Genomic DNA, 20,693 nt, shown 5'->3' on the forward strand with positions numbered 1-20,693 from the left:
TGTAATAATTTATTTTTAAATGTAAACATTCACTATTTTTTTATCATACCTCGTATCTCTTTGAATCAGTGTTGTTTTTTTTCTCTTGGATATATATCCAGAAGTGAAATTGCTGGGTCATAAGGTAGTTCTATTTTTAATTTTTCAAGGAACCTCCATACTGCTTTCCATAGTGTCTGCACCAATTTGCAATCCCACCAACAGTACACGAGGATTCCCTTTTCACCACATCCTTGCCAATACTTGTTTGTTGATTTATTGATGATAGCCATCCTGACAGGTATGAGGTGATACCTCATTGTGGTTTTTTTTGCATTTCCCTGATGATTAGTGATGGTGAGCATCTTTTCATGTTTGTTGGCCATTTGTATGTCCTCTTTGGAGAAATACCTGTTCAGGTTGTAGAGGAAATGCATTTGAAGATTCTAGTGAAGTGGATATCTTTCCAAAAAAAAAAAAATTCTCAGAATTGACTCAAGGATAGTAATCTTGGCTAGATATATGAATAGCTTAGAAGATTCTCAAGAAATAATCTTTCCCTTTCTCTCCAACCTAAACTGTAGGGCTAAGTGGTTTTATTGGCAAATTCTTTCAGTTTTTCAGGAACAAATAATATCCTGTGTGATGTTGTTTCTGAACACAGCAAAAGATGATGGGCAGTTTCCTTATTACATGACACCTGTAGAAGCCGACTGAAAGCCGTTATTAAAGCTTGGTAGAAATTCTGTATTTCATGGACTGTGAGATGCTCTAGTTTGCAAGGAGCACCACTGTGCTCCCGTTACCAGAGAAAGAATGCTGCCAGTTATAATCAAAGGATACCATGGATTGTGAAATGCTCTCCATGATGTTAGGTGTTAAATAGATGTTTATGGAAGAATTTGTGGCATGTGGTTGTACACCAACATCTCTTAGGAAAGTAGATGGGAAATTTTTAAGTCAGCTATGAACAAATAGTAAATTAAAAGAGGAAATCTGTGTGACCATGTAGGGTGAGTGGTGTCATTTGTTTCACAGCACACCAGGAGGCTATTTAAAAAAATTACAAGATTCTCTCTTCGGGTGCCAACGAGACGCTTGGCAGCGTTAGGTGTTCAGGTCTGATTAAAAACTTTTAAGTGTGAATGAAGGCTACTTTCTTAATAAAAAATGTTCAGTGTCTCTTTCCTTAATGGTGAAAGGAGAAAATAAGTTTGCAAATTTTGTGTTGCCTGCCTAGAAAAAACAATGAACTGAAAAGGGAGACTGAATTTAAGAGTTTCATATGTTGATGGGACCAGGTGAACATGCCCACTTAGAAACTTGGGAGTCCTTTATAACTAGTGAGAAAATACAGCAGGAAGGAGTGGTGCCCTGTGTACCTCCAAGCACGGGGGTCCTGCTTGGAGACAGCTGTCCCCCACCCTGGGACCATGAGCCTCAACTTTAGCCTGTGTGGATGGGGGTCCTGGGCTTTTGCTGAGTCACCCAGGGTGGGTTATAAGTGGGGCTGGGGTGGTTTGTTTGTTACCTTTATCTGTGGTTTCTTGTCCAGGTGGGGGTGTGGATTGACGTTGGCAGCCGGTACGAGACCGAGAAGAACAATGGAGCAGGCTACTTTGTGGAGCATCTGGCTTTCAAGGTGAGGCTCCTGAGGTCCTGTGTCTCTCTGGCCTTAGGGCTGCCTGTTGTTCCTCCTGAGGATGCAGATTAGAAAAGTTGGCCTAAAAAAAACACAAAAAGTCAGCCCCCTGAGTTAGGGGCTTCAGCTGGGGGCAATCTCTGGCTGGCCTTTCTGGAAGGAGCTACGTGGGCTTAGCTGCTCCTGAGTGAGCGCCCGTCGGCTTTCTGGTGAGCCCTGCACTGGCCCCCAAGTCAGAAAAACTCCAGGGAGCCACAGGAACCCCACTCTTCGCCAGAGAGGCTATGCTTGTGTATGCATGCACTGATGTGGAATTGTGGGATACCCATAGATAGACCTGTGCATCAAACACGCCCACAGACTTGGGTGGGCGTGTGTTCTTGTGCAGTGCTAATGCTCTGGCCGACTGCCTGGGCATGTCTTGTTTGTACAAGTGAGTGCTAAACTTTCTTGAGGGTGGAGACAGTCACCTCTGTAGCCCGTCAGTGAGCCCATGTTGGTGTGGAGTAGAGCCTGTGTTTTTTAAATGATATGGGGTGGGCAGGGGTGTGGAGCAGGAACAGGCAGCCTAGCCAGCTGTAGTATCACAGATGTGTGTGTGGATCTCAACACGCATGTGTGTGTGTACCAGTGGACAGCACCACTGCCACACACAGGACTAGGGTTTGGTCCTACAGAGGCCACTGCACGCATGCACACACACATACAGTCATATGCATGGTGTGGGGGGAGAGTAGGTAGTGGTAGCATCACCTGAACACGGTGTGAGCTTACCTGACCATGACTGTGAGTAACGGGAGGGGGGGTGCTGGTAAGGTCAGGCTGTTAGGGGAGCACTGGATTTCAGGTAACACTTGCTTTGGCCATGCCCTTCTGTCCTGGCCCTTGGCTGTCTCCATTCTTTTGGCCCATGATGCTGTGGCCCCAGTCAGCTCAAGGCCTGCTTAGTATTGGTGAGCACGCACTCTGGGCCCTACATCCACATACTCTTTGCTGAGGGGGGTACCTGTGGACACTGTTTGTGCTCACTTTAGCCTGTGGGTCCTGTGCTCTCAAGTGGTTCCTGATTGGTCCTGTTGATGTCTGGTTCTAGGGAACAAAGAATCGGCCTGGCAATGCCTTGGAGAAGGAGGTGGAGAGCATGGGGGCCCATCTCAATGCCTACAGCACTCGGGAGCACACGGCTTACTACATCAAGGCACTGGCCAAGGACCTGCCAAAAGGTGATACCTGGGGTGGGGATGGCAGGGACAGGGGATAGCACTTCAGGGGTGCAAGGGACAGGCACCCAGGAGCCCCGAGCATGGCCAAAGAATGGGGTCACCCTTGGTATATGGCCTTGCCGCAGGGCAGCCAGGGGGTGCCAGGCCTGGGGGTTTTGTGCTGTTACTGGTCTCTGGTGGCTCACCTGGTGCCCAAACCTGTCCTTGCATCCAGCTGTGGAGCTCCTGGCGGACATCGTGCAGAACTGCAGCCTGGAGGACTCCCAGATTGAGAAGGGTCGGGATGTGATCCTGCGGGAGCTGCAGGAGAATGACGCAGCTTTGCGCAACGTGGTCTTTGACTACCTGCATGCCACCGCGTTCCAGGGCACACCTCTTGCCCAGGCTGTGGAGGGGCCCAGTGAGAATGTCAGGTGAGAGTTGGCTGGGGTGGATTTAGTGCCCCCATTCTGTCCTAGCCAGGCACGTCCACACGGGTTTGGCTTTAGTTGGCTACCTGCCTATGCTATTTATTTTCCTAATTCACACAACTGAAGATGTTTTCTGTGTTGCCATGTGGTCCCTGTGAATCTTGTAATTCCTGTGTGGTCTTTGCTCCAGTTCGGGGCTTTGTTTTAGGATACTTTTCCACGCATATCTTGACAACCTGAGGGGTGGAGGGTCTGGGTATCCCATCCACGGGGCTTCTTGTTCTCTGGTGCCCCTCAAGAGCCCCCCGGCGTCAGCTCACACCCTCCCCTCCTTACAGAGGACTATGAGCCTGTCCTGAGGTCAGATGTGAGGGGGCCAGGCGAGGGCTGGGCCCCGGAGGGGTGGGTGGCAGAGATGGGGAAGGGATCGAGCAGTGTGCTAGGGCTTGCTCTCTCCGGAGAAGCCATGTCTCTTCTCGTCTGTCTCCTCAGTCCCGTTGTATGACCCAAATCCCTGGTTTGGGAGAGGTGTTGACCCATTGGCCATATGCCTTGCAGGAAGCTGTCTCGTGCTGACCTGACCGAGTACCTCAGCCAGCATTACAAGGCCCCTCGCATGGTGCTAGCAGCGGCTGGAGGTGAGTGATGGGCATGTTGAACTCCTGTGGTAATTAATGAGTGGGTAGGCACCGGCCTTGGTCACCAGGGCCTGGGGCTCCTGGTTCTGACCATAGGGGATCCTCCACTCCTGGGGACCCTGTTCCCGCCCTGTCCTTGAGGAGAGTAGCCTCTCTGCTGTGCCCTCTGAGGTGGGGAAGGATTCTGCACAGCTGCCACTACTGGGACTGGCCACCTAGGATGATGCCCCCCATATTCCCTGCCCCCCAATACAGGCCTTTCTCAGCCCCACTGGTCCTAAGGAGACCCGTTTGGAGGCTGGTGGGAGCTTCAAGCGCCCAGGCTTGTTCGTCATGGCCTTGCCGTTCGGCAGGTCAGACTTTGGATGAGTGATGATGCACATTTGATGGCAGACTGGGAAGTGCCTTGAAAGGAAGGCACAGACTGGTAGGGGGGACTCAGAGTTGGAGACTAGGGGGCTGCTTTTGAAGCACATCTCGTTTGAACACAGGCCTAAGGAATGGTGGGACTTAGGTGGGGAGTGGGGCACCTGAGCAGAGAGGAAGGGCAGTGTCATGGCCTGATGTGTGTTTTAAGGCTTGCTGTGCTGCCGTGTGGGAGCCAGAGTGGAGGCAGGCAAACCAGGGAGGGTCTGTTGTAGGTACCTGCTAGGAGATGGCAGGAGCGAGGGAAAGAAGTGGGTGGACTCAAGATGGTTGTGTAGATGGAAACTTAACGGAGGTCTGGATGTGAGGGGAGCGGGGGAGTGAGCAGGGTCAAGGATGCTTCCCCAGCTTATGGCCTTGGCCGCTGGCTGGAGGGAAAAGATGGCTAGGCAGAACATGATTGGCGGCTTTGGGGCCACTGAGCCTGGGGACCAAGAACAGTTGGAGCTACTGGCATATCAGTGCCAGTATCAGTGGAGTCCAACAGGATCTGAGCTCAGAAGGAAAGAATGAAAGGCAGAGGCACCTGGTGGGCTGTACTCTGGGGAAGGCTGCCCACTGCCCCGGCGCCCACCAGCCAAGGTGCTAGGGAAGCAGAGGCCTCCTGTTGTGGAGCTGAGGTCCAGCAGGGGTCCTGAAAGCGTGAGTTCGTAATGTTACTGGTAAATGTCCCCAGTCCTCAGGGGACCCCAGAGCTAGTCACAGCCTTACAGTAGTACTTCTTTGTGCCTTCTCACTCGCCACCCCTCACAGGGGCAGCAGCCAGGATCTGCCTGAGGTAGAGCAGGTGGCCTTATTCCCAGGGACCCCAGTCTTGTCCTTGATGCTGGTGAGAATGTGTCACCTAGGAGCCCATTTTTAGGCTCAGTATGCCGCTGCTTTCCTGTGGCTGAGGTGATGGGAGCTGTTCAACCCTGAGGTACCTGCCCTGCCCCTGAGGCAGTCTGTCTGCGGAGGGTCTTCTTCCCTCACCCTGTCCTGATGTCATGTCTTCCTTTGCTGTCTCCTGCCAAGACAGGAGAAGGGGGTTCTGCTCTTGTGTGCGACTCGTCTTACTCTGTGCCTCAGACCCAGGCTGGCCAGTCACACTGCTCTGTCTCGGCAGGGGTGGAGCACCGGCAGCTGGTGGACCTCGCCCAGAAGCACTTCGGCAGCGTGTCTGGGACGTACACAGAGGATGCTGTGCCTGCTCTCGCTCCGTGCCGCTTCACTGGCAGCCAGGTGGGCCGCCTGGTGGGCAGGGGTAGTGCTCTCAGCCGGGGCCTCTGGGAGGACCCACGTGTGCATGCTTAGCTTCACGACTCCAGAGACGCCTCAGGACATGGGAAGGGGTCCCGTGGCTGCTTCCTTACAAGCCCACGTGTTCACGCTTGCATGCACACACTCCGCCCACACCTGGCACCTTTTCTGTTCACCCAGGCTGTCTGGCTGTCCCTCAGCCTTGCCATATACTGTTTCAGATCTGCCACCGTGACGATGCCCTGCCTTTGGCCCATGTGGCCATTGCGGTGGAGGGGCCTGGCTGGGCCAACCCGGACAATGTGGCCCTCCAAGTGGCCAATGCCATCATCGGCCACTATGACTGCACTTACAGTGGTGGTGTGGTGAGTGCCAGGGACCTTGCCTTCAGAGAAGAGAGTGTTCTGGGGCTGTGGGGTTCAGGGTGTAGGCTGCAGACAGAAGGGGGGCTGCTCACTGCTCTTGCCCTTGGCAGCACCTGTCCAGCCCACTGGCTTCAGTTGCCGTGGCCAACAAGCTGTGCCAGAGTTTCCAGACCTTCAATATCTGCTACGCAGAGACGGGCTTGTTAGGCGCACACTTCGTCTGCGACCGAATGAGCGTCGATGATATGATATTCTTCCTGCAAGGCCAGTGGTGAGTGCCAGCCCCGTAGTACTAGGTGAGGTAGGGGCCTTTGAGCAGGCCAGAGAGTGGGAAGCTAAGAGACAGCACCCTCACGGAGTGAACACCCTGCCCTCTGCTTTATTTAGGATGCGCCTCAGCACCAGTGCCACAGAGAGTGAGGTGCTCCGGGGCAAGAACACCCTCAGAAATGCCCTGGTGTCTCATCTGGATGGTGAGTCCTGCAGCCCTTTGGGGAGGGTAGGGGGTGGAGTGCATCCTGGCAGTGACAGTCCCAGTGCGGTCACCATTCCTAACCAAGATTGGAAAGGAACGCTGTGGAGGTCACACCATACCCTACCACCCCACCCACAGGGGCTTGGAGCTTCAGATACAGGTGTGTGTGGCCAGGGCAACAGCCCATTGCTACAGTAACAGGTTTTGACCTGGGGTCAGGCCACGGTCCAGGTGTCAGCCTGAAGCTGGAGGTTGAGTGTGTGCCCCTGGTCCAGGACTGAGCTGGGTGGACCTGCAAGCCTCCCCTATCCTTGCAGGCACCACTCCTGTGTGTGAGGACATCGGACGGAGTCTCCTGACCTATGGTCGCCGCATCCCCCTGACCGAGTGGGAAAGCCGGATTGCGGTAACTTGGGCCCCTGGGAGAGGTTGTGGATTTTAGAGGGCGGGGAGTTGAGGCCTGACGGCACACGCTGCTCCGTAGGCATCCCCGGTGTCCTAGGCAACGTCATATGCCGGGCTGGTGTAATTGGAGGGGAGGGCAGGCACAGGCACTGGCGATGAAAGAGCCCTGCTGCCTTGCCCCTTTGGGGCGAGGGGGCAGCTCCATGGTACACATGGAAGATGCTGGTCGGCTGGGTGGTGTTGACTGGCTGAGGTGGCCCCGGTGCCTGTCAGTGTGCCCTGTGCTTCACCCTGCAGGAGGTGGATGCCCATGCCGTGCGTGAGGTCTGCTCCAAGTACTTCTATGACCAGTGTCCAGCAGTGGCTGGACTGGGTAAGTGACCTGGAAGGCCTGCTTTGTCTTTTTTTGGGGGGCCGTTCTCTTGGCCTCCCCAACCCCCCAGCCTACACTGGGAGCAGCACGTTGGGGCCCCTAGGAGGCTCTGCCCAGTAGTCTGGCTGCCAGGGAGCTCTTGCTCAGAAAACCTGTCCCAGCAGCTCCCTGACTCCCTGCCAAGGTGCCTCCATCAGTACCCCTCACCCGCCAGGTAACGGACACCTCCACTTGTGGGGTGGGGCTCTGAGGGCCAGAGCATGAAGGGACAGGCTCAGCACCCCGGAGGAATGTTCTTTTCCCTCTTTGCACTCAAAGCCTGTCTTGTGCTGCTCTGGGCAGCTCTGAATTGGGTGCGGCACAGGGCCAGGTGTCCCTGTACCAGCCAGGTACCCCACCCTGACACCCCACCCTATCCCCACAGGCCCCATTGAGCAGCTCCCAGACTACAACCGGATTCGTAGCGGCATGTTCTGGCTGCGCTTCTAGGCAGGAAGCCTGTGCAGGCAGGAGGGCGGGGCCAGGGTGCATGGTCCCCCCACCATAAACATGCCTTCTCAGCTCTTCAAACCTGTGCTACAGATTACCACCAATAAAGTCCTGTGTTTAAAACTGTGTTGTCCCTCTCTTGGCATTGACATGGAGTCCACAGAGCAGTGGATGGGGGAGCAGGGACTTCCCCCCAGTTCTGTACCTCCGGGATCCTTCCGCCTTCCAGCAGGCTGATGTGTCCTCAGCCAGGGGCAAGCGTGGGGGTTGCACCATGGAGGCCGGAAGCCTTTGATGCCTGCAGGGAGCTGAGGCCAGATGTTTCCACTTAGCCTCATGGGTAATGCTTCTGGCCAGTCTGTCCCGAGTGAGGTGGAGTCTGTGGCAACTGCAGGCCCAGCCTTTGCCCTGGTTGGGGTTCCAGCCTGTGGCCTCAGGGGCTTCAGGTGGGAAGCCCCTTGCTATGTGCCCTGTGCAATCACTTGGCTGTTCCTGGTCCCCTGAATGGACCAAGGACTGCTGTCCCTGAGGGAACCACCTTCATACGTTGACTCTGGATTCTGGGAGGAGGATGCCCTGGGGCACTGTTCCCGTTTGGTTTCTAACTGCTGCCTGGACAGGCAGGGCAAGAATCCTTTGCCTTGATTTGATTTGCTGCTGACTCAGGTTCCAAGAATAGCCCTGAGCTCAGTGGGACCTGAGCCCCCTCCCTTGACTGGGTCTCTCCCAGGCAAGTCCTGAGCTGCTGGCCCAACGGTCCCCTCCCCATCCTCCTGAGGCAGCCAGGAACTGGTAGAGCTCTCAGCTGTCTAATCCTCCTGCCACCTTGGGCCCTGGTCTGCAATGCAGGTGGGCAGGTAGGCCCCTCTTGCTGTGCTCCTAACCCTCTGCAGTCAGGTTGGGGCATCATTTCTAAGCCCAGTCCTGACCCTCAAAGGCTCCAAGTGTGCTAGACGCAAGAGCTACATGCAAGACCTTCATACTTAGCCGTGGAATTTGATCCAGAAGCATGTGGGGGAGGTGCATTGGAAGTTACCAGGAAGAGAAGTGACTCGGTCAGCCTGAAATTTAGCATGGGGACTCAGGCCAGATTTCTGTGGCGACATGGGGAGCTGCACTATGGCAGAGCAGAGGTCATGGCTGTAGGAAAGGCTAGAGGGGGCTGTTGGGGGAACTCATCCCGCAACGGGGCTGGGGTACCTAGTGGAATGGTAGGTTAGAGGAGGATGACCTGCCCAGCTGTTGATAACTGTTCTGGGAGAAATTTGAAGCATCCAGGACTGTGGGATGTGGGGCTAGAATCCTGAAAAGAGGCCCCTGTTGGAAATACATATGGTGCCATCTGGCAGAGGTGGTGACTGAAGCCAGTGTGGGAAGGAAAAGAGCAGCTCAGAGGCCTGGCTGCCCTGATGTAAGCTGGCCTCGGGCTGTGCCCTAGGACATGCCTGCCCGAGACTGGGACCAGGGGCCTCAGAGGACCACACCTCTGCTCTTGAACCTCCCAGGAGCTCCAGACCTGCACTGGACCCCAACCTTGCTTCTACCTCCCCAACAGCCTGTTTTAGTGCTTTTCGAGTGACCCTCCATCACAGCAGACGGCCCCCTCTTTTCTTTTGGGGACACCTCATGGTTCTGATGAGGTTTTCCTGAACACCCTCTCAGCTCAGCCTCTAGTTTCCCCTGAAGGCTGGACCCACACTGTACATGCCGTTTCTGCCCTGCTCACACCCACCTTTGCTGTGCAAGAGAAGGGGAGGGTCTTGGTGACGGGCTGCCCTCTGTAAGGAGAAATGTCTGGTTCTCTGCTGCCCTCACCTGTAGCTTCAAGGGGTGGAGGGTCCTGGGATATGGCTGAGACCTTGACCTTGGGAAAAGGATCTAGGTCCTATGAGTCACAGCACTGCATCCCAGGATAAGTAGGGGGAAGGGTCAGTGAGAAAAGTAGCTCCCGCCTCTGTGCAATAGGACAATATAGATAGACTTAATTGCTCCCAGCTCTGGCTATACTTGAAATCTCAGGCCCTGGAGGAATCCAGGGAAGACAAAGTTCACAGAAGGGCTGTCCCCATCTCTCCCACTTAGCCTGTGGAGGCTGTGGGGCTAAGCATGTTGGAAGGGGCCCGGTAGCAGTGGTGAGTGTAGATGTATTGGGTTGTTGGAAAAATCACGATGCATTTTTTGCAATGAAAAACAGAGAAAAAATGCGTCATGACTTTTCTGACAACCCAATATTTTCTGGGCTTCCCAGAATTATCCAGGACTGGCAGAAAAAAAACGGGGGCCTGCGTTCTTGAGAGTATCTCTCTGCCTTAGACACATCTCCTCAGGATAGTGGCCCTGATCTGGGGGTATGTTGGAGGGGCCCCATTCACAATCAGAAGCCAGTTGAGGGATATATGGGAGGGAAGTCAGGCTGGTTAAAGGGAGATGAATGGGGCAAGGGTAGTCATGAAGGTGGAAGCCGTAGGTGGACTGTGAGGGCAGTAAGGAGAGGAGCCCAGGGTGACTTCTGGGCCTGGTGGGATGATGGGTAGAAGTGGGTCTTCAAGGAGAGTGGCTTGAAGGGGACTCTGGCAGGCCAGAATGAGGAGGTGTAGGTAGGGGAACCTGGCCTGGGGTAGGACAGGATCATCAGTGGGGTTGTAGGCAGGAGGGGGTGAATTCCTGAGAAATGAACTGTCACTGTGGGTTGTCCCACCCTCCACACACCGGTAGCCCCTCCCTGCGGGCACAGCTGGATGGCATCTGCCTGGGACTGGTTCAGGGCATAGCAAGGGATGCGGGACATTGGGATGGATACATGCATAAGCATGACAGATTCCTCCTAACTAGCCCCTCCAAATGGGGGGGTGGGGGGTGGGGGGTGGACACTACTTGGGTGCAGCTCAGTAGTGCTTTGATTTCTCTGGGATGAGCCCAGAGCCAATATTTGCTGGGGGCTGCTCAGCCTGTCAAGGGGATCGGGGTGTGGTACAGGAGACCCAACAGACAGAGAAATGGCTGAATCACAGGAGTGGCCGGCGGGATTCATGGCCCGAGGGCTCGTCTGGGCACCCGCATAGGGTGGGGGGTGAGTCATCTCCAGCTGCAGCCTCACACCCCCCACCCCACCCCATCCTGCTGCCTCTTTGGTCCCCAGGAACCTATGGAAATTCCGGCCTCCGGCAGTCACTTCACTAGTCACTCTGTTCGATCTAAAGCAGCCAAGACCTCTGACCCTAGATGAGGTTGGAAGGGGCTCCCTCAGCGTCTGTAGAGAACCTTCTGGGGGATTCCCAGAAGCCACAGGAGGTGGGGTCTTTACACTGAAGTGGAGTCAGATCATCTGTCCAGGGGAGGGGTGGTGGGGGCGGCGACCTCTGGGACGGTGGGTGGAGGCGGGCCCCTGGGTCCCCGCCCGCCGCTCCGCCCCCCAGGATTAGGGACTTTTCTCTGCTGTGGCTGGGGGACTGCGGCGGCGGCTGGCGGCGGGAGCCGGCGGACCGGCAGGCAAGACCGGGACTGGGGGCCGGGAGCGCCGGGCTCGGACCTGCCAAGGCTGCGGGGGCCGAGGGGCGGAGGCGGGGGTCCTGGCTGACCGTTTCCCCCACCCAGGATGAGGCTGCCGCTCCTGGTGGCCGCGCTCTGCGCCGGGATCCTGGCAGGGACACTCCAAGTGCGGGCCCAGCACAGAGAGAGAGGTGGGCACAAGACAGGACCCCGTCCAGGGCACTGCACCCTGTCACCGGCGGCTGCATTCGGCCTCCATCCCGGATCCCTCGCAACACGACCCCGCGCGCAGGCCTCCTGACTTGCCCCTGACTCCCCAAACCCTCCGCAACCCGCGCTGTGTCTCCCAAACTGCACCCCAGCCTATTCAGACCCAAACCCTGACTCCCCAGATGCGCGCTGGGTCCCCTTCCCTAGGTCACTCCGCGCTGAGTACCCGAGGCCAACCTCAGTCCCAGGTACTCCCCGGCGCAGGCGACTCTCCTCCCCACCAATCCTCCGCAGAGTCGTCTCTGGCCACCACCGCGGCTCCTCCAGGGCTCTCAGGCCCTAGCTGGCCCGGGCCTGTCTGCATAGCAGATAAGGGCTACTCCCCCCGTCCCCAGCTCCTAGTCCCAAGGGACCACAGTAGGGGCTGGGGGAGCGTAAAGGGGGATGGGCTCCAAGAAGAGGTCGTGATCGCGCCACCCCTCCATCCCCAAAGTGACCTGCACACGCCTTTATGCCGCTGACATCGTGTTCCTGCTGGACGGCTCCTCGTCCATCGGCCGCAGCAATTTCCGCGAAGTGCGCAGTTTCCTCGAGGGGCTGGTGCTGCCCTTCTCTGGAGCAGTCAGCGCACAGGGTGTTCGCTTAGCTGCGGTGCAGTACAGCGACGACCCACGGTGAGTGGTGCTGGAGCTGGTGGCCCAGAGATGCCCCCCAGGACCCCTCCCCCAGATAGGAGCGAAAATCCCCAGAAAACCTCTTAGCCAGTCTTTGGGGGAACACAGAGCCCCCTCAGCCAGGACCTCCTCTGGAAACAGGGCAGAGATCGCCTAGGTAGAGCCCTGGCACCTGAGACACCTCCACACTAGTGCCCTGCCAAAGACAAAGGCTGTGCTGCCTGGCCTGAATATGGAGCGCCCAGGAGGGGCCCAGGGGCTTCAGATGCCCCATGGTTGCTGGACTCCCCACGTTCTAGCCCTTTGATGCCTTCAGCCTCTTCACTCACCAGAGGGCCTTCCTGACTGGCCAATATCCACCTCCCAATAACTGGGCCCTACCTCCTACAATTATTTGATTAATCAGACATCCTGCCCCGCCCCTGCCCCGAGGCTGGGTGCCCCAAGGGCTGCAGGCCTGCTTTGGCCCAGCCACAGACAGGACACAAAGGGGCACCTGAGGAGTTTGTTAACTTGGGGGCTTCAGGGGTGGAGAGCAAGAATCACAGGACCAAGAGGACCTTCAAGGGGGCCTGATACTCACAACCTTCACCCCAGGGACCTCCTGGAGACCAGTGCCAGAAAAGCTCCTGGTCCCTAGCCTGTAGCCACATCCCTACTCCCCACAGGACAGAGTTTGGCCTGGATGCGCTTGGCTCAGGGGGTGATGTGATCCGTGCCATCCGTGAACTCAGCTACAAAGGGGGCAACACGCGCACAGGGGCTGCGATTCTCCACGTGGCTGACCATGTCTTCCTGCCCCAGCTGGCCCGACCTGGTGTCCCGAAGGTGATCTCTCACCGTACCATGCCTCCTAAGGTGACCCCAGGTTAAGTATCTGATGCAGCCTTGACTTGACCCCTGTGTCTGCCCAGGTCTGCATTCTCATCACAGATGGGAAGTCCCAGGACCTGGTGGACACAGCCGCCCAGAGGCTGAAGGGACAGGGAGTCAAGCTGTTTGCTGTGGGTGAGTACTCAGGTGGGGGAGTGATAGGTCAGCTGGGGCAGGGACCAGTCAGAGGACATGTGGGCAGCTGAGCCCTGATTGGACATCACCTCAGGGATCAAGAATGCTGACCCCCAGGAGCTGAAGAGAGTTGCCTCACAGCCCACCAGCGATTTCTTCTTCTTCGTCAACGACTTCAACATCTTGAGGACACTGCTGCCCCTCGTTTCCAGGAAAGTGTGCACAACTGCTGGTGGTGTGCCTGTGACCCTGCCCCGTGAGTTCCTGCCCATCCTGTGTGCCCTGACCAGGACCTCCAACCCCAACCCCATCCCATGTGCTCCTGACACCAAGCTAGGGGTGCTGTCCTCTGATCCTGCCCTAGAGATGCTGACCCTACCCTCTGTGCTCCTGACTTTGATCCTAATGCCACATCGGAAGTGCTGACTCCTAGCCTTTCTGCCTGATTCCCCCTTTCTCAGCTGATGACTCGACCTCTGGTCCAAGAGACCTGGTGCTGTCTGAGCCAGGCAGTCAATCCTTGAAAGTACAGTGGACAGCGGCCAGTGGTCCTGTGACTGGTTACAAGGTCCAGTACACTCCCCTGACAGGTCTGGGACAGCCAGTGCCGAGTGAACGGCGGGAGGTAATGATGTCAGGAACCATAGGTGGAGGGCTGGGGACTTGGCTGGGCAAAATGAAGTGACCTCTGACCCTGGGTAGGTAAGCGTCCCAGCTGGTGAGACCAGCATACGGCTGCAGGGCCTCCGGCCACTGACTGAGTACCAAGTAACTGTGGTTGCCCTCTACGCCAACAGCATCGGGGAGACCGTGAGTGGGACAGCTCGGACCAGTGAGCAATTTTGCTAACTTCTGACCCCACCCACCTACCCACCCACCCCAGTAACCCCTCCCCATTCCTGACTCCACTAATCCCTGGTGGGACCTTCCCCCAGCTGCCCTGGAGGGGCCGGAGGTGACCATCCAGAACACTACAGCCCACAGCCTCCTGGTGGCCTGGCGGAGTGTGCCCCGTGCCACTGGCTACCGTGTGACATGGCGGGTCCTCAGTGGTGAGTGACAGGTGTGGGTTGAAGGGAGTCCCGGCACCTCAGACAGGATTGTAGAGTCCTGAGTCCGCAAGGTCCACTGACCACTCTGTCCCCGCAAGCAGGAGGGGCCACGCTGCAGCAGGAGCTGGGCCCTGGGCAGGGTTCAGTGTTGCTGCGTGACCTGGAGCCTGGCACAGACTATGAGGTGACCGTGAGTGCCCTGCTTGGCCGTACTGTGGGGTCTGCCACCTCCCTGACTGCCCGCACTGGTGAGAAGGCCCGGTGCTTTTTTCAGGCTGGGTGGGGAGACAGACAGGGCATGGAGGCCACTGACATCCCATGTACCCTGGGCAGACACTTCCATTGAGCAGACACTGCGCCCGGTCATCCTGGGCCCCACATCCATCCTCCTTTCCTGGAATATGGTGCCTGAGGCCCGTGGCTACCGGCTGGAGTGGCGGCGTGAGAATGGTCAGTGTAGGGAGGACGATGGGCAGGCAGGGTTGGGAGCTTAGCTTAAGCTGGCCTGACTCTGTTATCTTGTAGTCTTAGAGGTGCCACAGAAGGTGGTATTGCCCTCCGATGTGACCCGCTACCAGTTGGATGGTCTGCAGCCAGGCACTGAGTATCGCCTCACACTCTACACCCTGCTGGAGGGCCGTGAGGTGGCCACACCTGCAACTGTGGTCCCCACTGGTGAGGACTTGGTGGGCCTGGCCAAGTGACAGGGGAAGGTACAGGAAAACCAGGCTGCCTCTCATGCTGTGCTCTCCAACAGGGCCAGAACAGCCCGTGGGCCCTGTGACAGACCTGCAGGCGACCGAGCTGCCTGGGCAACGGGTGCGAGTGTCCTGGAGCCCAGTTCCCAGTGCCACCGAGTACCGCATCACTGTACGCAGCATCCAGGGTGAGGTGGACACAGCCGGCACCCCCCTGACACACACTAAAGTTCCAGCCCTCGGGGTCTGATTGAACCCTCACTCCATCTCCTTCCTCCTCTGGGTCTCCACAGCCTCTTCCTGTCTCCTTGTCCATTCACCTCTCAAGATAACACTGAGTCTAGACCCATCACAAGGACTGCTGCCCCCTGCTCTGCCCCACCCGGATCTGTCTCCACTCCCTGCCCCCTATCCCTGTCCATGGCTTTCACCCTTCTCCACAACTACAAGCTCAATTCCTGCTGTTCTATTACCCTAGCTGTGACCACTGTCCACAGTGACCTCTCATCCCATGTTTCCATCCAATACTGACCCTGTCACCACACATCACTATCAATAATCTGCCAACTCATATAGCTGTCCACTGACTTTTGTCATCCTACATCCCATGTCCTGTGTCCCCATTCATCACTGACCTTTGTAATCCTGTGTCACTGTCCCCAATGACTTCTTTTTTCCGATGACCTCATCTCACATCCCTTTCATTCCATGGCCCATCCCTCACTGGTCCTTTTCATCCTGTGTCTCTGTCCATCACTGACCGTCTGTGTCCCACACCTCTATGTCTCACTGACCCCTGCCCACTTACCCTGCCTTCTCCCATAGGGGTTGAGCGGACTCTGGTGCTTCCTGGCAGTCAGACAGCCTTTGACTTGGATGATGTCCGGGCTGGGCTGAGCTACACTGTACGGGTGTCTGCTCGAGTTGGCACCCGCGAGGGTAGTGCCAGCATCCTCACTGTCCGTCGGGGTGAGCACGGCAGGAGGGTTGTGGGGGACAACTGCCTCACTCACTCAGTCCTAGTCTTGACCCCTGACCTCTTGTTTTTAACCCCCCAGAGCCGGAAACCTCACTTGCCATCCCAGGGCTGCGGGTCGTGGCATCAGATGCAACGCGAGTGCGGGTGGCCTGGGGACCTGTTCCTGGAGCCAGTGGGTTTCGGATTAGCTGGAGGACAGACAGTGGTCAGTATCGGGTGTGTGGGAAGGTTGCTGGGGTTCCGATCGAGGGGGCAGGCAGGAACCATGCCAACACTTCCCTCTGACCCTAGGTCCAGAATCCAGCCAGACGCTGCCCCCGGAATCTACTGCCACAGATATCACAGGGCTGCGGCCTGGAGTTTCCTACCAGGTGGCTGTGTCGGCGCTGCGAGGGAGAGAGGAGGGCCCCCCTGTGGTCGTCGTGGCTCAGACTGGTCAGGGCCTGCTTCTGCCCCTTGGCTCTCTACCTCCAGCGCCCTTTCAGAGCCCCAGGCCTCCCCTCTTAGACCCTTGCTTCTCCTCAGAACTCCAGTCTCCGCCTTCAGATTCCCACCGCCTCCTCCCGCAGAGCCCCTGCTTCTCCCTCTGTCTCCCTTGCCTCCTCCTCAGCCCCTGCCCTTGTCAGATTCTTCTGCCTCTTGCCCGTGACCCCACTATATTTGCCTTAGAATTTCCACCCCCTCCTCTCTCAGGCCCCCGCTGCCTTTTCTGCTGGACTGGGCTTTCCTTTTAGATTCACACTTGCTCCTTTGTTAGGCCTCTCCTGGCCTCCTAATGCCTCCGTAGGAACCCTATTGCCTTCTCGGTCAGACTCCCTTGTCTCTCAGATTCCTATCACCTGCCACCTCAAATTCCCACTATCCCCTCTATCAGAACCCCTACTTCTTCCCCCATCTGACCCGTTCGCTACCTCCCCTATCAGATATCTGCCTCCTATTAGGCGTTGATAGCCCTCCCCTATTAGATGGCCCCAAATACCACCCCCGCCAGACCTCCTACTGCCTCCTCCATCAGACTCCCCATTGCCCCTCCCTGCAGACCCACTGGGCCCAGTGCGGAAACTCCATGTGACTCAAACTAGCAGCTCATCTGTCACCATTGCCTGGAACAGGCTTCCTGGTGCCACGGGATACAGGATCTCCTGGCGCTCAGGCCACGGTGGGGACCAGGGGTTTCGGAGGGGACCAGAGGCTTTGGAGGGGACCAGAGGCTTTGGAGGGTCTTGGGGGGTCTGGATGGAATGGTGGCTGGGAGTTTCTTAGTATTCCAGGTGGGGCATTGGGGGGGCAAAGTCTGACTAGCCCTGGAGCTGCCTCCATCCTCACTCCCAGGCCCAGAGAAATCCCAGTTGGTTTCTGGAGAAGCCACAGTGGCTGAACTGGATGGGCTGGAGCCAGGTACTGAGTACACGGTGCACGTGTGGGCCCACATGGCTGGTGTGGAGGGGACTCCTGCTTCCGTGGTTGCAAAGACTGGTGAGTGGACCCTGGCCAGCTGCCACCCACATCTCATTGGCTACCCTTCCCTGCTGTGTATTTCTGACTGGTCCAGCTGCCCACTCCATCACTGCTCAGTGACTTCCTACACTGACCCCACATTGACTAAGTGTCCACTCACAGTGACCACACTGCCCGCTCCGAAGCACTGACCTCCTCCCTCTAATGGCTTCCCTACACTGACCTGTCCACACTAACCTCATGCTGACCTTCATACCTCCTTGTATTGACTATGCCTGCACTACCACCCTGTTCTCTGCCAGCCATCTAGTGGCCCCTGACCCCTTACTATGCTTCTGCTCCCAGACCCTGAGCCCGTGGGCCGTGTGTCAAAGCTGCAGATCCTCAATGCTTCCAGTGATGTTCTGCGGATCACTTGGGTGGGGATCCCTGGAGCCACAGCCTACAGACTGGTCTGGGGCCGGAGTGAGGGTATGGTTCCGTTAACCCTGACTTTGTCCTCCCTGCTGGGGACTGTCCCCTCTGGTCAGTCACCCCCACTCCTGACCATTGCCCTATGTTCGCCTGGCCAGGTGGCCCCACGAGACAACAGATACTTCCAGGAAACACGGACTCCGCAGAAATACGGGGGCTTGAAGGCGGAGTCAGTTACTCGGTGCGGGTGACTGCACTGGTTGGGGACCGTGAGGGCGCACCGGTCTCCATTGTCATCACCACACGTAGGCGGAGCTTGGACTGGGACGAGCCTTGGATTGGTGTCCCGGACGGTTTGGGGGCGGGGTTTGGAATATTGACCAGAGATTAGTAGTAAACCTGTGGGGGCGGGGTCTGAGTGGATAAAACCTGGGATAGGCAGAGGGGCAGGTTGGGGGGTGAGTGTTCCAGTGTTGGTCTGGAATTGGCGGAGGGACCAGTGGGGGTGGAGCCTCCCTAATTCTTGTGCATTCTCTCAAGCACCTGAGGTTCCGCCGGCCCTGGAGACCCTTCGCGTAGTGCACCGAGGGGAGCACTCGCTGAGGCTGCGCTGGCAGCCGGTGTCCGGAGCACAGGGCTTCCGTCTGCGTTGGCGACCTGAGGGTGAGAGGTGCCCCCGGTAGGAGTTTAGGGGCCACTGGGGGTGGGGCCGTGGGCGGGGTCGGCCAAGTGGGCGAGGTCAGTGAAAGTGGGCAGGGTCTGTCAATGGGGTCTGAGACCCTCCGGAGATTAGTCAACCAGATGGGTGAGATCAATGAGGGTCAGTTGGACAGAGTGAATAAAACGGGTAGGGTCAGCCAGTGAGGCTGGCGGGGTCATTGCCAGTAAGGGAGGTGAGGGTCAGTGAGGTGGGCGCGTCCATTAATGCCGGGCTGTAGCACCCTCCCACGTGCCTCCAGCCCGACCCTCACACTTGCCCCAGGTGGCCAGGAACAGTCCCGGGTCCTGGGGCCAGAGCTCAGCAGCTATGAACTGGATGGGCTGGAGCCAGCGACCCCATACCACATATGGCTGAGTGTATTGTGGCCGTCTGGAGAAGGGCCCCCCGTGGAAGTGACTGCATACACCGGTGAGCCCAGAGGAACCACCCTTCCCTGGTGCGCTCTTCCCCCCACTGATGTCGCCCCTGATTTCCTGCACTCCATGACCCTGAGCGACTCCTCCTGTAGCCCCTCTACCACTTCTGACCCTGGGGTGACCTCAGCATGACTTCCCATGACACTTCCTTCACTAAAATGAACCTGCCCCGGGATCTCCTTAGAACTCTCCCCTCTGGATTCTCAGGACAGACTCTGATCCCTGGTCTTTGATCCCTTCTTCAGAGTCACCTCGTGTCCCAAGCACTGAACTGCGTGTGGTAGACACCTCAGTTGACTCAGTGACTCTGGCCTGGACCCCAGTGTCTGGAGTATCAAGCTACATCCTATCCTGGCAGCCACTAGGAGACCCCGGCCAAGGTGAAGGGGAGGCCAGGGTTGGGGGGGCTGGCAGTGGGGCTCCATGGAGGGCCTCCCGCTTAACGGAGTTCTGTCCTCTGCAGAATTGCGTGGGGCCTCACAGACACTTCCAGGGATCTCGAGCTCCCAGCAGGTGACAGGGTTAGAGCCCGGCATCGCCTACATCTTCTCCTTGACACCCATCCAGGAGGGTGTACAGGGTCCTAAGGCCACTATCACACAGAGCCCAAGTATGATGGGCACAGTGGGAGGGGCCTAAGGGTATATATAGTTAGATGGGCTGACCACTTTCGTAACTCCGCCCCCTTCCTGCAGTGTGTCCCCATGGCCTGATGGATATAGTGTTCCTGCTGCACACCACTCGGGACAACGCTCATCGTTCAGAGGCTGTAAAGCGAGCTCTGGGGCGTCTGGTGTCTGCACTTGGGCCCCTTGGGCCACATGCAGTCCAGGTTTGGCCCTAGAGGCAACCAGACCCCTACCTGTCCCTGCCCTGCCCCACCCCGGGCTCCACAGTAGCTACGATTTCCATACCCCACCATCGGTCCAGGCTTTCTGCCAGTCCTTCCCCAGGCTCCAGATCTTACCTGCTGCTAGGCTCCCTATCCTACCATCACTGCTGACCCCTAATAGTTTAGGTTTAGTCATGTACCCGGGCTCTATGGCTCCACTTCCCCCACCCCAGGCTCTGTGCCCCCCATCCCTGCTCTGTCATCCTCCCCAGGCTCTGTGTTCCCTCCCACCCCAGGTTGGTCTCCTGTCCTACAGTCACCGGTCCTCCCCGCTATTCCCGCTGAACAGCTCCCATGACCCTGGCATCATCCTGCAGAAGATCCGCGATATCCCCTACACGGACCCAAGTGGGAACAACCTGGGTAAGGACTGCAGTGGACGTGGGCTCTTTGGGCTTCTCCATTGGGAGCTCAGTGCCCCTGGGTTCTGACATGTCTTTCCTACCAGGCACAGCCGTGGACACAGCTCACAGACACCTGTTGGCACCAGATGCTCCTGGACGCCGCCGGCAAGTGCCAGGGGTGATGGTTCTGCTAGTAGATGAGCCCTTGAGAGGTGACATCTTCAACCCTATCCGTGAGGCCCAAGCTGCTGGTGAGGAGTTGGGTTGGTGGGGGTAGGACCTGGCATAGGGCTGGCCCCAGCAGGGTTGTCATGCAGGCTGCTGGACCCCTCCTTAGGGCTGAAAGTGATGATCTTGGGCCTGGCGGGAGCTGACCCAGAACAGCTGCGTCGTTTGGTGCCAGGCATGGACCCTGTCCAGACCTTCTTTGCCGTGGATGATGGTCCAAGCTTGAATCAGGCAGTCAATAGTTTGGCAACAACCCTGTGTCAGGTAGCTTTGGCCATTCAGCTTTGGAAGGGGCTTCTCGGGGGCGAGGGCGTGGAGAAGAGGGGGCCTGGGAGCTCTTGGTAGAACTGCCTGGCCTCAAGGAGACCCTGTTTCCACAGCCACAGCCAGAGCCTTGCTCGGTGCATTGTCCAAAGGTAAGTGTCCAGGGTTATGGGGTGGGCAAG

The 20,693-nt window shown here is 57.4% G+C and overlaps 2 protein-coding genes across 4 annotated transcripts in view; both read left to right on the forward strand.

Moving 5' to 3' along the window:
• The window catches only part of UQCRC1 (ubiquinol-cytochrome c reductase core protein 1), a 10,473-nt gene extending 2,683 nt beyond the window's left edge, over nt 1-7,790 (forward strand). For all 3 annotated transcript variants that reach the window (XM_019634527.1, XM_019634542.1, XM_019634534.1), the window contains exons 3-13: nt 1,535-1,621; nt 2,715-2,844; nt 3,059-3,257; nt 3,813-3,892; nt 5,424-5,539; nt 5,779-5,922; nt 6,033-6,193; nt 6,310-6,395; nt 6,715-6,803; nt 7,100-7,175; nt 7,600-7,790. In XM_019634527.1, coding sequence (XP_019490072.1) covers nt 1,535-1,621; nt 2,715-2,844; nt 3,059-3,257; nt 3,813-3,892; nt 5,424-5,539; nt 5,779-5,922; nt 6,033-6,193; nt 6,310-6,395; nt 6,715-6,803; nt 7,100-7,175; nt 7,600-7,664 — 1,233 coding nt within the window. In that variant the 3' untranslated portion in view covers nt 7,665-7,790. The remainder of the gene's footprint in view (nt 1-1,534; nt 1,622-2,714; nt 2,845-3,058; nt 3,258-3,812; nt 3,893-5,423; nt 5,540-5,778; nt 5,923-6,032; nt 6,194-6,309; nt 6,396-6,714; nt 6,804-7,099; nt 7,176-7,599) is intronic.
• A 3,469-nt stretch (nt 7,791-11,259) lies between these two features.
• COL7A1 (collagen type VII alpha 1 chain) overlaps nt 11,260-20,693 on the forward strand; it is a 31,780-nt gene continuing 22,346 nt past the window's right edge. Inside the window, exons 1-28 of the mRNA XM_019630538.1 lie at nt 11,260-11,344; nt 11,857-12,037; nt 12,706-12,865; nt 12,952-13,045; nt 13,140-13,301; nt 13,507-13,670; nt 13,748-13,877; nt 13,981-14,097; nt 14,199-14,345; nt 14,431-14,547; nt 14,623-14,772; nt 14,855-14,983; nt 15,621-15,764; nt 15,854-15,979; nt 16,066-16,209; nt 16,814-16,933; nt 17,107-17,250; nt 17,578-17,703; nt 17,805-17,951; nt 18,187-18,309; nt 18,629-18,775; nt 19,029-19,163; nt 19,247-19,393; nt 19,479-19,615; nt 19,912-20,038; nt 20,124-20,270; nt 20,357-20,511; nt 20,628-20,663. Coding sequence (XP_019486083.1) covers nt 11,260-11,344; nt 11,857-12,037; nt 12,706-12,865; nt 12,952-13,045; nt 13,140-13,301; nt 13,507-13,670; nt 13,748-13,877; nt 13,981-14,097; nt 14,199-14,345; nt 14,431-14,547; nt 14,623-14,772; nt 14,855-14,983; nt 15,621-15,764; nt 15,854-15,979; nt 16,066-16,209; nt 16,814-16,933; nt 17,107-17,250; nt 17,578-17,703; nt 17,805-17,951; nt 18,187-18,309; nt 18,629-18,775; nt 19,029-19,163; nt 19,247-19,393; nt 19,479-19,615; nt 19,912-20,038; nt 20,124-20,270; nt 20,357-20,511; nt 20,628-20,663 — 3,741 coding nt within the window. The remainder of the gene's footprint in view (nt 11,345-11,856; nt 12,038-12,705; nt 12,866-12,951; nt 13,046-13,139; nt 13,302-13,506; nt 13,671-13,747; nt 13,878-13,980; nt 14,098-14,198; nt 14,346-14,430; nt 14,548-14,622; nt 14,773-14,854; nt 14,984-15,620; nt 15,765-15,853; nt 15,980-16,065; nt 16,210-16,813; nt 16,934-17,106; nt 17,251-17,577; nt 17,704-17,804; nt 17,952-18,186; nt 18,310-18,628; nt 18,776-19,028; nt 19,164-19,246; nt 19,394-19,478; nt 19,616-19,911; nt 20,039-20,123; nt 20,271-20,356; nt 20,512-20,627; nt 20,664-20,693) is intronic.

This window comes from Hipposideros armiger, unplaced genomic scaffold, assembly GCF_001890085.2.
Source record: "Hipposideros armiger isolate ML-2016 unplaced genomic scaffold, ASM189008v1 scaffold_18, whole genome shotgun sequence".
Lineage (NCBI taxonomy): Eukaryota > Metazoa > Chordata > Mammalia > Chiroptera > Hipposideridae > Hipposideros > Hipposideros armiger.